Source organism: Littorina saxatilis, linkage group LG10 (genome assembly GCF_037325665.1).
Source record: "Littorina saxatilis isolate snail1 linkage group LG10, US_GU_Lsax_2.0, whole genome shotgun sequence".
In the NCBI taxonomy this organism is placed as follows: Eukaryota; Metazoa; Mollusca; class Gastropoda; order Littorinimorpha; family Littorinidae; genus Littorina; species Littorina saxatilis.
Window position 1 is genome coordinate 27,272,156 of NC_090254.1, and position 13,220 is coordinate 27,285,375.

Genomic DNA, 13,220 nt, shown 5'->3' on the forward strand with positions numbered 1-13,220 from the left:
TAAAGATGCAGTGACCGGCCTGGTGTCTGGCGCTTTCCCTACTGAATAAAACTGATCAGTCAGTGTTGCGTAAGTTTCTTAAGACATCATGATTTTGCCGACAGCTTGCTCTCTGTCTCGTTTTCCTTTAGTAGGACAACATTACAAATGCCGGCTCCATCTTTCATGCTCTAATGATTGTTTAGTAAATGCAGGGTGTACAACAAAAGCATCGGCTAAATAAATATTTGTGTCGGCTAAATAATTTGACAATCAATCTTCTTATTTTGCCTGAAATGACAGTTGCCTCCTTCGTAGCCGCTGTGCGGGGTTCTCAAGCCGAATCAAGTGACACCCCCCACACACACACACGTGCGCACGCATACACTCACACACACTGACACACACACACGACAGAACACAACACACGTCTAATAATAAAAAACGCTGGCGCTGGACCCGAGTACTCTTCAGACTGGCTCGCTCCCCCAGTATGAAAGTTTTTGTCTTGTGCACGTGGATTTAAAAAATAAAAAAATTTAAATTTTTTTTTATTTATTTTACACAATTAAAAAAATTATTGAGTAAAATAAAACATTAAAACGTTCATAATAAACAATAGTAAACAAGAATTAAAAAAAAAAAAATTTTTTTACCGCCCATGCCGGGAATCGAACCCGGATCACTTGGATTTAAAAAAAAAAACAAAAAAATTATTTATTTATTTTACACAATTAAAAAAACTATTAGAGTAAAATAAAACATTAAAACGTTCATAATAAACAATAGTAAACAAGAATTAAAAAAAAAAAAAATAGACCGCCCATGCCGGGAATCGAACACGGATCCCTTTGGCCATAGTCGGAAACGCTTTCCTCCAAGCAGTCATTATGAAGTTTTAATACAATCAATCGGACCTATTATCAAGTTAGTGTATCAACTTTTGAACGAACTGCGCCCAGTAGTTTCCCAGCAATAAGCTGTTAAGTCGAGACAGACACACACACACACAATTAAAGTCTGCAGGACCCTAGTACTGCGTACTCGGGGATAATAATATTATGAGTAGTCAGGTTGGTCGAGTAATTCTGTACACGCACTGTCGTCTGAGGCGAATGAGTTTTCTCCCTTGTTACTAAATTTATCACCGGGGTTTTCCCGCAATTCTACTTTCGCTTGTGTTCTGGTTGCAGGTGCGTGTGCGATTTTTGCCCATTCATAAGGTACTGTATGCAAAATGTACACCTTTTAACTCGATTTCACCTATCATTAAGCCAGGTCGTAGAATGCTTTGCTGGTTTGACACATATTTGACCGGTATTTTATGACATTTGTGAACTTCCTGGTTTTGTATCTTGGTCTGGACAACAGCCAGTGCCAGGCCCAGTGCCAGTGACTTGGGCTTGATATAAATTATAACGTCACTCATGAAGCCATTATACTGATCCAGACATGGCTTGAAGTTCTTTGTCGTGACAAGCCTTGCATTTAAACTACAGTTAAATTGTGTGGTGCATCCTTTCTTCAGCAGTATAATTTCATCCGTGTCACTGTCAGTTGACGAGTTGTCTTTTGTGTCATCTGCCCGGACACGTTTTGAATGTGATGATACACTTCGGTTAAATGGTAGTGTACTGTAATGTCAATCAAACAAAACTTTAGGACGCTCTTTTTTGTTCTTGTTGGAAAACGAAGTAAAAGCCCTGGGGAAGGGAGAGAGAGTTACAAAGACGGAGAGACAGAGTCGAGAGAGTTCTGAAGCTACAAACCGTCAGACACAGAAGACCTACATAAACCAGGCACGCGGTTATACTACCTGGGAACCTAATTTAAGATATGAAACTTCGTATATTTTGCGATATTTGATGAAGTTTTTAATGTGAATGGGCTTTTTTCGATAAATATTGAATTTGCTGGATTTGCTCCGCATGTATGTCCACCATTTCAAGTTGATTCTTATTTATAACATTGACTCAGCCCTTATCAAGAATTCTATACTTCTGGGAATTTCCAGAAAAAAGGCTGGTCATTTAGTTATGTATAGAATGCAGGCGTAAGCTTTTATGCCATTTTTTGGATTAAATTGATAATCATCATGATTAATGATTCTTCTTAAGTTCTTCTTCTTCCCATTCATGAACTGGGTCCTTTTGGACGTTTCAAGTCAGCGAGTGGAGTTTTAAGTAGAGCTGGTTAAAATGGGTCTGTGGGTGGCCCACGTTCAGTAAAAGTTTAAAACTATCTACACAGTTCAGTGGCGATCAGTGTTTGAGGAGCTCCCATGGGGTCGCCTTCACGCGGCGGGAGTGTTTCCACAGAGCTACCCCACCCCTTTACTTCTCTTCTTTTGTCTTATTTCTGCCTTACCAGTCCTTTCACCTATATTTCCTTCCAAGAAAACTCTCCCTACTATTCCCTGCAGTTTTCCAATTCTTTTCTTGTTGTCTTATTTCTACCTGACTGGATCAATCACCTTTATTTCACTTACCAAAAGTCTTCTTTTCCACATCCTTATTTCTCTGCACCCCGCATGTCGTAAGAGGCGACTAACGGATTCTGTTTCTCCTTTTACCCTTGTTAAGTGGTTCTTGTATAGAATATAGTCAATGTTTGTAAAGATTTTAGTCAAGCAGTATGTAAGAAATGTTTAGTCCTTTGTACTGGAAACTTGCATTCTCCCAGTAAGGTCATATATTGTACTACGTTGCAAGCCCCTGGAGCAATTTTTTGATTAGTGCTTTTGTGAACAAGAAACACTTAACAAGTGGCTCTATCCCATCTCCCCCTTTCCCCTATCCCATCTCCCCCCTTTCCCTCGTCGCGATATAACCTTCGTGGTTGAAAACGACGTTAAACACCAAATAAAGAAAGAAAGTGTTTGAGGAGGATTCTTCTTCTTCTTCAGCGTTCCTAGATCAGGCCTCAGATTTCCAGTCTAATATGGGTTGTGAGGTTTGTGGTCGTGTCCAGGTCTTGTTTGGTGCCCCAGAGTTTCTCCGTTAGAGTAGCTCCATGCGGCTAGTGCTGTGTCCTTGCGTTTTGGTATAGGGGGCAGGACTGCAGGATGTGCTCTGGGGTCTGTGGGCCTGTCTCAGATGAGCAGTCAGGTGTGTGCGACACCTTCGAGGAGGATTGACCTGGCAGGCTTGGCTTGGAAGCACTCCAATGAAGGAGCTGCGGAGATCTCGCCATGTTGGGAGTTGGTTCCATTGACTGATTATGGTTCAATCATAGACGAGGGTTACAGATACTGACTTAACAGTGTGTGATAATAATGGATCTTGGTACAGTGGATCCCCCACGACTTAACAGTGTGTGATAATAATGGATCTTGGTACAGTGGATCCCCCACGACTTAACAGTGTGTGATAATAATGGATCTTGGTACAGTGGATCCCCCACTTGTTTTAAGACCTCGATCCTTCTAAGAGACTACTTCAGTACTTGTTCACAGTTTCTGTGCATGGCTGTAACTTTACCTCCGATTTAAAGCCATATGTACTCGATGACTATACACGCTAATTGCTTTACCAACAGCTGGAGACAGACTAAATTAAGTTCCCTGCAAAATATTGTGGTCTAGGACCCCTTAAATGTTGAGATATTTGAATTTTCATTTTGATCTGGATCGTCCTATTTATAGATTTGGCAACACATGTAACGTTGATGCAAGGGAGAGAACACCGCGGCTTTGTTGACATCCTCACTTTTTCAGAGGCTAGAACAAGCTGTAATGCATGTATTATGGTCCGCGCATGGTGACGTATCGTCATTATATGGTCTTATGGTGCATTTGACATCGATTGTGGGCAAACTACACTTTGTAAACACGGGAGTGCGTTAGTATGCCTTTAAGACTCCGTCCTTTTTAACACTATTGTGACTAGCACTGCCACGGCGTTAACGTCCTGCCTGCCCAAGCTTGCCACCAAGAAACTTCCCAAAAATCAGTAACTGTAAAGAAATCTGTCTAGCAAGCTTGAATTAAGTCCAATCACCACCAAATTGTGTGTACTAATTCAAAAATGGATGCCCAGTTCAGTCGTGCTATTTATAAGTTTGTCACGCGATTTGTTTTAGCAAAGGGGGGTGAAAGGGGGGTGAAAGGGGGATAATTTGTGTTTTTTAAAGTTTTTTTGTGTGTGTTTTATTTTCCACTGCTTTTTTTAAAAGTTATTTTTTAACAGAAAGTATTATAAATAATGTTATAACCAAACAAGGTGTAAAACCTATGAATTAGCTGAAATATTGTTAACATTGTACACAGAAATAAGGAGACAGTACAAAGAAAAAAACAAGCAAATCACGCATTCACTCACAGCATCCTGACTCAAATGAAACAAAACTGTAACACTCACCAAATGATGTCTAGGTAATCCATATTGAATATAAGTCACATTTTCACAACAAAGTACCAACTGTACACCTATGAACATTTCCAAAAGGATTAGAAGGCTCCAGCCATCCATTGTTATCAGTGCTGCCACGCCCCCATAGCTCCTGCACGATTCCGAGATACATGTTCGTCTAGCAGTATCACCCCCTACCACGTGTAGTTTGCCGACTCGTACTAGCAAAAACGGGACTGTTTCTTCCTCAATATCACTGCTATTATCGCTTTCTTGAGGCTAAAACGACACGATGTATCATGATCTACAGGATCCTCAAGATCCAACATCCGGAGAATCTCCTCCCGTGACAAGGCTCGCCTTCGATTCATTTTTTTGGTTCTAAAACACCACGCAAATCTGCACTAATTTGATCAAGCCGGAAGAGAAAACCACGTGTATCAAGGGAAACAACTCAATTTATTGCAATCTTCAAAAACCGGGAAGCAATCACAAGTCTTGTACCTTGTATGACTGATACTGAAAAATGCGCGTCCCGTCCATGGGCGTGTCAGCGCGGTTACTGATTTATCAGCGTCCCGTCGCAAAAGTGTTAAGACCTAATTTTTTCCAGATTTTTGTGACTGTGAGGCCTTTAATAATAATAATAATAATAATAATAATAATAATAATAATAATTGTCAGTAAGTACTGGTGTCACATGACTGATGTGAACCAGTTGATTGGCTAATGGCGATGCGCTTAAATCTGTTAGCGCACTCCTGGAGTGCGCTAACTTTTCCACAGAGCGTATTCTTACACCCTTTGCCAAAGCGAGACTGTACTCTCATCCTCAGAATTAATTAATGACATGTAGCTTATATTCTCCACAATACCAATGATTATGACCATAAATGTCCTGCTTTTCAATTAAAGCAGAAGTGGTTTTTTTCTGACAGATTGCATGCGCCTGTGCCGCCCACAGTTGCACTGATCTAAAAATAGAACCCGCTGTGTCTAATTTTTCAGTTTCGACTTGCGAAGATTCCTCTCATAATTATGCCATGTTGGTGGCATGTACCTTATTATCCACATTACCAAATGATGAGTTAGTATACAATTCCCAGCAGCTAACAGAAAACACAAGTGTTATTCCGATAACGTCGCAGCTAGATCAGCACGTAGCAGACTACACTGAAATACGACTGCATCTGTTCAGTAAATGAATGCTTTCCGTTTATTTTAAGGCAAGAACAATCGGAATCGAAAACGTGTAGGGTTTAGAACGTTCTTAACACATATAAGACTTATTACCAGCCTGCTTTATGTGTGCAGACTCAGTGCAACGGGACGAGCAATTTTTGTTTTTGAAATGAGACTCAGTGCAATAGCCTAGCAGACGACATAAATCCCGCTCAGCAAATTAACATGTTAGGCAAATGTGAACGATAAAACGATGGGGATATAATACGTGTAGGGTTCAGAGCATTCTTACCGTTCATATTTAGTACCAGACTCCCCGATGAGGGAAGATACCACACGAAAAACATGCCACGTTTATTTTGAAAATGGGCTTTCCGTCGACCTTGGCAAGGGGCACAACTCTGCACAGTCAATCTGTCGAAGCTCGATGAAGGTTTCGAACCGCAAATAACTGAAAGCACAGTCCTTTCTCCGAGTTCAAATGAGAGAAAGATCATCACTGTTTAGCTTAACGCTACACTGGAATTTACCAACAGAAATTAAAACAAGAGTTTGCGTGTGATGAAAGCACAACACACGAGACAGCCCACACAAAAGTAGATCTTCTATACGACCTGACCACACAGTTATGCCTATTCAAATGCGCGTAGCAAAATGTGCGTGTTGTATCTTCTTTTTTCTCTGGCGGTACCGACAATATCGTTATTGAAACAATCCCAGTGCACTAAGGGATTTATAGAGCAAATCTCGAAAATAATTATTGAACTCAGCGCTATGCGCTTCGTTCAATAATGAATTTTCTCGATTTGCTCTATAAATCCCTTAGTGCACTGGGATGTCTCAATAACTTAAATAATAATAATAATGAGAGCTTATATAGCGCGAACCACAGTAAACTGTGCTCTCCGCGCTTTACTTCTTCTTCTTCTGCGTTTGTGGGCTGAAACTCCCACGTACACTCGTGTTTTTGCACGAGTGGAATTTTACGTGTATGACCGTTTTTACCCCGCCATTTAGGCAGCCATACGCCGCTTTCGGAGGAAGCATACTGGGTATTTTCGTGTTTCTATAACCCACCGAACTCTGACATGGATTACAGGATCTTTTACGTGCGCACTTGGTCTTGTGCTTGCGTGTACACACGAAGGGAGATAAGCCACTAGCAGGTCTGCACATAAGTTGACCTGGGAGATCGGAAAAATCTCCACACTTAACCCACCAGGTGGCCGTGGCCGGGATTCGAACCCTCGACCTTCCGATTAAGAGGCCGACGTCTTACCACCCCGCCACAGCGCCCGTCTCGCGCTTTACTTATTAACTATGAATAAAAATGGGGGTTTCTACTGTGTAGAATGAGATCATGAAGGATTTTCCTACAATATAAGGAAAATACAGAGGTCCTGTTTCTTTTCTGATGGGTTAAAGATTACACTGAAGCTGAACATCATTACGTTGAAGGAATTTCATGAAAAAGGGAAGTGAAACAATGTGAACTTTGCTCAAGGATTCTTTTCCTTCAAATTTCCGATTAGAAACCGTTAAGGCAGTGATTTTCTGTCTTGTCTGACATGAAGATGGACATAGTGCTGTGATAACAGCAGTTTCATAACTCAGATGGCATTGTTTGACTGTCTTTTGTTTAAAGGCCCACTCTGCCTCCTGAAAACTGATCTGACCAGGGTTTAACTTTAGATAAGACTATCACTCCATTTGGTCACATACCTTCTTCTTCTTCTTCGGCGTTCCAGGGTCACATACCAAAAATCAACACCCTGACTGCTTGCTGTGGTGAGTTGGAATTGAATGCTGAATTAATTTACCCAAAAGGCATTTAAAAGAAAATAACACTGTGCACAGAGAGCTCCCGGGCTGTGCATTTTTGGTATGTGACCAAGCGGAGGGTTGATCTTATCCTGTGTTAAAGCCTGGCCGGATCTGAAATGGTGCGGTTAACTGTTTTCACGAGGCAGAGTGGGCCTTTAAGATAACCTGTGTGCCAATGATTGAAACTACATTGAAATACACATTTGACATTTTCAACCATCCGTCCAGCACTGAGGCACAAAGCAACACAGTATGGCCACCAAAACGGGAATGCGTGTGGTGCGTGGTCCCAACTGGTCTCACGGAAGCGAAGACGGAGGTGAAGGTCACCTAGGCACAGTGGTCAGCATTCCGGGGCGAGGCCCGAGCTACGGCAAAGTGCAAGTGGTGTGGGACTGTTCGGGAGAGGAGAAGTCCTACTTTGCTGGCAAGGATGATAAGTTTGAGTTGCTCCTCTTCGACATAGCGCAAATAGGTTGGTTGACTTACTTCTTTTTATTTTATTTTTTATATTTTTTAAAAATATGTATATGAATGTTCTTGTATATACAGTGGTACCTGCAATGTGTGGCCCCTCTAATAAGAGGACACCTACCTTAAAAGGACACCTTTGTTGTCCCTTCTATTATCTCTACCAAAAATATACCTGTCATGACAGCTAGACCACCTGCAATGTTGGGACATGTTTGGATGGTCCAAAGTGTGTCCTTTTATCACGGGTACCACTGTGTGTGATCTTCTTCTTCGTTCATGGGCTTAGACTCCCACGTACACTCGTGTTTTTGCACGAGTGGAATTTTACGTGTATGACCGTTTTTACCCCGCCATTTAGGCAGCCATACGCCGCTTTCGGAGGAAGCATGCTGGGTATTTTCGTGTTTCTATACCCCACCGAACTCTGACATGGATTACAGGATCTTTTCCGTGCGCACTTGGTCTTGTGCTTGCGTGTACACACGAAGGGGGATAAGCCACTAGCAGGTCTGCACATAAGTTGACCTGGGAGATCGGAAAAATCTCCACACTTAACCCACCAGGCGGCCGGGATTCGAACCCTCGACCTTCCGATTAGGAGGCCGACGTCTTACCACCCCGCCACAGCGCCCGTCCCACTGTGTGTGATGGGAGTAGTCCCTATCTGGGCGAGGGCTGGTTGAAAACAAACTCATTTGTATTGCTTATGTCACAACCCTCGTAAAATGAAATGTCATTTGATTTGATTTGATTTGATTAGAAAAACAAATCTGCAAAACATAGACTGCTAACGTTCCAAAATAAAGAAGCAAGAAAACAAGAAAGGTCAATTGATGGAACATTTAATCTTAGATATAACGATATGTTCTCCAGTTAAAAAGAGAAAAGTTATTTGATAGAGCGTTTACCGGGTAATTACAGGCAAAAGAAAACATTCACTGGTAGTCAAACTAGTAGTCTTTAAACTTTAAAGTGGACAAACAAACAAAGAAAACGACATACTAAAGCAGGTCTTGTTTTGTCTAGGATTGAATGTTTCTTAAAGTGACCTGTTTTGCTTTATGATTCTTCATTTGTTAAAGTCTTTTTCTTTGGCTGGAGGCAGCTGGCAGGCTTTTAAAATGCTTTGATTCAAGATTGTAAATAAGTGGCATCATCTCACTCAATTTCTGTTTCAAATTCAAGTGAATGATAGCTTTTGTAGGCTGTAAACTGAATTTGGCTTGATATTCTTCTACATTTGTTTTGGTAAAAAATAGTCATGCAGTTATCCACTTCTTGTGCCCTTTTGTTACTTATTTGCATATTAATATGCCAAAATATTTACTGTCGATGTAGGGAGTGTTGTTTTAATTTTCAGGTGTGAAACACAAAAGTGTGACATGTGATGCGTGCAAGACAGACGGCATCGCAGGCATTCGATGGAAGTGTGTAGTGTGTACAGACTATGACCTGTGTTCCCTGTGTTATCATAGTGATCGTCACGACAGAGCACATTCCTTTGTGAGATGTGTCACAGACGACTGCATGTTGTAAGTATGAATAATTTGTATGTGTACACGCAAGAGAGAAAGAGGATAAGAGATGGAGAGAGAGAGAGAGAGAGAGAGAGAGAGAGAGAGAGAGAGAGAGAGAGAGAGAGAGAGAGAGAGAGAGAGAGAGAGAGAGAGAGAGAGAGAGAGAGAGAGATAGATAAAACAGAGAATGACATTAATTTGACAAGAGAGAGACAGACAGACAGACAGACAGTATTTACATTATAGCTACCCTTCATGAAAGAGAAGACAATGGCAATTTAAGCCTTTACACCAAAGCTGTCATGGACATGAGGACAAAATGAACCCTGGCTGAAGATGCATGGTAAAATAGCGGCGGGGAAATAGCTCAGTCACTGGCTTCAAAACCAGTTGTCGCTATCGGCGTGTGTTCGATCCCCACGTTCGGCGAGAGATTTATTTCCCAGAGTCAATTTTGTGCAGACTCTCCTCTGTGTCGGAACACCCCCGTGTGCACGCATGCACACGATAAAGAACCCAAGTTCACAGCAAAAGTTTCAGGGCTTAAATTGGAAACTTGAATACACGCATGCAGGATAAAAACAAAAACTGGTTAGCGCTGCAGCTGCATTGTATGGCAGCTCGCTTTCCCCAGTGAGAAAGCAGCCCGAATGTCCATGAGGGTAACCTCACAGGACTATATGACTCTTATTCTAATCCTTATCCTTATGGTATTTAACATAACGTATTAGTCTGGATTTTTTTTACATGTAGATGGTAGCAGTGAGCAAGAGAGCATCCATTGTTTACGTTGCATGACCTCTTATCACATTTTGAATTGCATTTAAATACATGAACTTCGTCCATTTTTGTCAGACCTCCGGGACCCAAGACCTTGCTTTTTTTAATTTAGTTTACATAAGTTCTGTAAATGTACCGCCATGGTATGACTCCCTTGCTTTTAAGACCTGATTTTCTCTGATTTTGGGCAGTCTTACAAAAGGGGTTTCACTGTATCCAGTCTTGAACTGCTTGGTGTGAATGTTGATAGGGTCAAGGTGGCACCTCGCAATGCGTCGGTCAAGAAAGAATTCTTTGGACTGGTCAAGGGGGCTGAGGTTGTTCGAGGACCTCACTGGAACTTTGGCAATCAGGATGGTCAGTATTCTTTTATTTAATATTTGGATAATACATTCAATTATTATCAACTTTAATGTGCTGCTGATAATAGGGCTTTCTTACTGATTATCTTTTTTTTTAAATCATCTCTTTATTTATTTATTTGTTTGTTTGTTTGTATATATTTATTTATTTATTTATTTATTTATCTATGCATGTATTTATTTACGTGTTTTCTGTCTTGTATGACTATTTGTGTAATCATTCATTCATTCATTCATTCATTCATTCATTCATTTATCATAGCAGTCAAGTGATTTGATACAATTGTTTCCATTACACTGGACTGTGGGGTTTTAAGGAGAAAAAAAAGGAGAGAAAAAAGTATTTGTTGGGACACAAGATATAGCAATAGCAATACGGATGCCTGGTAAAGATTGAGATATGAGTTATGCTGTGACGTCTCAAACATACAGATGGTCAAGAGTACATACTTACCCCTGGACTGTCAGAAAAAATGAATAGGAAAGTGTGTTAGAAAAATGTTTAACAAAAAAGCTCAAACAACAAGAAAATGTCTTTAAAAAAAAAAAAAAAGGTTAAAAAAAAAAATCAGGAGATGCAATCCAGTGGGCAGAAGTCAAAGAGTCCTTTACAGCTGTTATCTCCCTTACCACAGTAAAGGCTTGTCGACTGGATGGAATGTGGAGGGGAAAAGGCAAGGACAACTGTTAGCTTTTTAAAAAAAAGAAGTTTTTTTTTACTACATACCCTTTTTTACTTTGTTCCTTGAACACATTTGAGATTTTATATATTTTTCTCAGGTATGTGAGGTCCTAAAACCTCAGATTAGTTGGGTGAAGTTAACTTGGCGAAGTCAATTTGGTGAAGTCTACTTCGCTTTGCTACTGACATTTTGGTACTTCGATTTCGGGCGCAATTTGTTTGTTTGTTTGTTAGCTTAACGCCCAGCCGACCACGAAGGGCCATATCAGGGCGGTGCTGCTTTGACATTTAACGTGCGCCACACACAAGACAGAAGTTGCAGCACAGGCTTCATGTCTCACCCAGTCACATTATTCTGACACCGGACCAACCAGTCCTAGCACTAACCCCATAATGCCAGACGCCAGGCGGAGCAGCCACTAGATTGCCAATTTTAAAGTCTTAGGTATGACCCGGCCGGGGTTCGAACCCACGACCTCCCGATCACGGGGCGGACGCCTTACCACTAGGCCAACCGTGCCGGTCGGGCGCAATTAAGAACCACCTTAAAACACAAGTTCCACTGTAGCTACATGTGTCTTCCTTTGCAGGAGGTCCAGGCAAGAGGGGAAAGATTGTTGACATCGGGACGTTCAGCGGCGGTCACTACCGGGGCGGTGCTCGCGTCCAGTGGGAGGGCTCGCCGGACAATATTCTGGGCTACAAGGTCGGGGCGGAGGGCAAGGTCGACCTGGTTGCCAAGTCCACCACCAAGGGCGGCACCTACTACCCTGAACATCTACCACGACTAGGTCTGTGTGTGTGTGTGTGTGTGGAAGGGAGTGGGATGTGTGTGTGTGTGAGGGGGGCAAGGTGGGGCTGGATGACAAGGTGTGTGTGTGTGTGTGTGGTGGGAGGAGTGTGTGTGCATGTGTGTGTGTGTGTGTTGTTGTCTGCCTGTGAGCTTGTGTGTTCATGAGTTCGTTAGATATTTGTACAAATAACATTTGCATTTACATGTACATGTACTTTGTTGTATACTTCCATGCTTGAATAACATTGTCTTTTTGGTGTGTGCGTTTCAATGTACATGTATGTTGTATACTTCAAATATAACACTGGTTCAGCGTACAAAAGAAAAACAAATGCTGTTGCAATGCCAATCCATACTCACCTGGTGTACCTGTATGCACAGATATCATCAACCCTGAGCATGTGCACCTGAAGCGAGGGGACAAGGTCAAAGTCGGTGTGGACAAGGAGACATTCCGCAAGCTACAGAAAGAAAACCAGAGTGGTTGGAATGACGGCATGAAACAGGTAGCTCTATAGCCCTGTATTTTGTGTTCACAGTCTTTTTGTTTTTCTTTCCACTTGAAATGATAAAATTGAAATGAAATTTTTCAACTCTCGCCAGAATGATTCCATTTCATAGGAACTGAAGCAGGGGGACAATGTCAGGTTGAAGAGAAGAAAAGAGAATGTTCCATTTTAATGCATTCATTTAAATGGACGATAAATTGTTGTTACGTGTATTGTTATTGTCATTTTTTTTCTCACTTGAATTGATAAAATTGAATTTTTTTTTCTCTTACCAGAATGATTCCATTTCATAGAAACTTATGTTTCTCCCAGAATTCTCATTTGGTTGAAATTGCCTGATGTTGCTTTGTGTTCCTTTTTTTGTTGTTGTTGTGATTTTGATGCTGTAGTTTTGCTGAATTGTTTCAGTGTGATTTTTGTATGTTTTTCCTTCAGGATGAGAACAGAAGGTATCTTCATTTGAATGATTCAATGTTATGCTTTTTAGCTAATCTAAACTTCTCTCGGACAAGAAAAGAACTTACCACAGACGGACGATATAAAAGTAATCAGATGTGAAGCATAGACAGTTGTATTTTAATTTTAATGCTCATCTTTTTGTTGCTAAAGCCATATATTTTACTGCTGTTTTCCAGTGCTGTGAGGAAATCGGAACCATTGTGGCCATGCCCAGCACCTCAGTGGTCAGACTACAGTATGAAGATGCACGCAATTGGTCCGTCGTGCGCAGTGTCCTGCAGCGGGTGAGGCAAATACTTTTTCAAATATT

The 13,220-nt window shown here is 41.3% G+C and overlaps 1 protein-coding gene across 6 annotated transcripts in view; it reads left to right on the plus strand.

The window, feature by feature from the left end:
- The first annotated feature begins 1,127 nt into the window (after positions 1-1,127).
- LOC138978533 (E3 ubiquitin-protein ligase MIB2-like) overlaps positions 1,128-13,220 on the plus strand; it is a 29,267-nt gene continuing 17,174 nt past the window's right edge. The window contains exons 1-7 of one of the 6 annotated variants that reach the window (XM_070351269.1): positions 1,128-1,202; positions 7,563-7,809; positions 9,169-9,340; positions 10,356-10,462; positions 11,740-11,940; positions 12,324-12,448; positions 13,087-13,194. In XM_070351269.1, coding sequence (XP_070207370.1) covers positions 7,587-7,809; positions 9,169-9,340; positions 10,356-10,462; positions 11,740-11,940; positions 12,324-12,448; positions 13,087-13,194 — 936 coding nt within the window. In that variant the 5' untranslated portion in view covers positions 1,128-1,202; positions 7,563-7,586. Of the gene's footprint in view, positions 1,203-2,238; positions 2,932-2,958; positions 3,179-3,215; positions 3,364-7,562; positions 7,810-9,168; positions 9,341-10,355; positions 10,463-11,739; positions 11,941-12,323; positions 12,449-13,086; positions 13,195-13,220 lie in introns of those variants that run through there. The other 5 variants (XM_070351274.1, XM_070351271.1, XM_070351275.1 and 2 more) reach the window with 5 other exon arrangements.